We start from the raw sequence: 1,946 nt of genomic DNA, 5'->3' as shown, positions 1-1,946 counted from the left end.
TCAGCGCTTCGGATCAACACCTCCTTTCGGCAACGCTTCTCTAGTATCCCGTCTCATCTGGATACATTTGCATGGTCAATGCATGCTCTAAAAGTCTTTCTTAAGCCAATACGATCCGTTTGAGCAGCCCTTCACACTACACGTTAACGCCATTGTTCGCGCATTTTACTCGCGCTTTCTGGGACGAAAACTCCTCCCGACCTTTGACCTTAGGCTAAGCGCATGCGCAGTGTTAAACTGTCAACGGGTGTATTCTAGGTATTCTAGGCATTCTAGGTACCCCTAGGTATTCTAACCCTAGCAATACCGTTTCTTGGAGCTACACCTAGCTCTGCCATATTTTACAGCAACAGGGTATAACCTGTTCATCGATGGAATAATGTGTCTTTTGTCTAATTCCATCGTTAAATATAGTCAAAAGCAATCAGTAATAAATAGGGCGGTTCTTCCATCTAAACGGAGCAAGTACCACGTACAGGATAGCAATGAGCGTCACACAAAGGCATGCATATAGATATCGGGCATTTCAGAAAAACATCCAGCCAGCTATCTAGCCAGCTAAACGAAATGTTTGTAAAAAATACATGGACAACATCAGTGGCCTAAAGAATAGTCGCACAGACATTTAAAGCAGATAGACGCGTGATCATTAATCAGTAATCAGTAAGCAGCATTTGATTGACAATAAAAGAGATATGATATGCCGACCTAATCAGAATCCTCTTTAATCTCCCTTTTCAATATTTCATTTAAGGGAATCTTTCACATTTTGGAAGATAGCTCAATAGGATACGATAGCTAGCGATAGATAGATCAATATAATGCATTAATGATGAATGACATAGTACTGCTGTGCTACAGTTGTTGGAAATATTTGACAATAAATATTAAATATAGTCGATCAGATTACAATGTTAATCCATCAGTATCGAGCTCGACATCTTGACAAATAATATAATTTAGCTTAGTCTAATTGACTTTCTATTGTGTCTCAATAGGAGGAGGAAGGACGGCAGGATGTGTGCTCGCTAACCGTCTGTCTGCGGACCCTGATGTGAAAGTACTGCTAGTGGAGGCCGGTGGGGTGCCTGAGGGTAACAAGGACATAGATAGACCAGCTTCATATGCGTTTCTGAAAAACACAAAGGTTGACTGGCGCTACATGACAGTGCCGCAGAAATTCTCATGCCAGGCCTGCGAGAAGAAGGTAGCTTCAACGTGTTTTTAGCCCAAGCACAACATATAATCAAGAATACCATGTAATTGTAGGCCTTTATTTTTATTGCTACGACATATAATCTAATAGAAATCCGAAATGAAATGCCACAAGGAAAAATGGGACCGGAAAAAATCACACTACTCTTTTTTGCTATTTTATATGGTTCCATTATCGCAAGCGCTGTGATATTGCATATACACGTTACATAATACATGTATTGAGAACCGAACATTTTACTTATTTAATACGGTCGCAGGCGCTATGATATTACACATACACATTACATAATAGATGTTTTATCACAATCAGCAAAGCCTGTGGTCAAGAGGAAAGGTACTTGGAGGCAGCAGCTGCATAAACGCTATTGTTTATGCTCGTGGATCCCCTGAAGATTATAACAAGTGGGAGAAGATGGGAGCATCGCGATGGAGTTATGAAAACGTACTTCCATACTTTAAAAAGTCAGAGAACGTACAGATACCTGATCTAAAGAACTCTAGTACGTTTATATACTTCACTCTAACTTTTTAAATGAACGTGAATATCTAGTCAATAGACGAGTGAGGGTTTGAGTGTAGTCTGTAGATAATAGATAAACTATGAAATGAACATACATAATATATATAATGATATATAGTAAATATAATAGCAAGCGATACTAGGAAAGCATTAGTTTAACTTTACAGGGGAATTACTAAGATGAAAGCTCCATTTGGGCGATGATAGA

At 39.2% G+C, this 1,946-nt stretch overlaps 2 protein-coding genes across 3 annotated transcripts in view; both read left to right on the top strand.

The window, feature by feature from the left end:
* Window positions 1-1,946, top strand: part of LOC106817189 (glucose dehydrogenase [FAD, quinone]-like) — a 21,663-nt gene that overhangs the window by 3,732 nt on the left and 15,985 nt on the right. Inside the window, exons 5-6 of the mRNA XM_014821855.1 lie at window positions 999-1,207; window positions 1,529-1,718. Of these exons, the coding sequence (XP_014677341.1) occupies window positions 999-1,207; window positions 1,529-1,718 (399 nt within the window). The remainder of the gene's footprint in view (window positions 1-998; window positions 1,208-1,528; window positions 1,719-1,946) is intronic.
* Window positions 1-1,946, top strand: part of LOC106817192 (glucose dehydrogenase [FAD, quinone]-like) — a 10,414-nt gene that overhangs the window by 2,264 nt on the left and 6,204 nt on the right. The gene's annotated exons all lie outside the window — the stretch shown is intronic.

This window comes from Priapulus caudatus, unplaced genomic scaffold (genome assembly GCF_000485595.1).
Source record: "Priapulus caudatus unplaced genomic scaffold, Priapulus_caudatus-5.0.1 Scaffold1624, whole genome shotgun sequence".
Taxonomy (NCBI): domain Eukaryota; kingdom Metazoa; phylum Priapulida; class Priapulimorpha; order Priapulimorphida; family Priapulidae; genus Priapulus; species Priapulus caudatus.
Note: the sequence above shows the minus strand (reverse complement) of the source record. Positions and strands in the feature narration are given on the sequence as shown.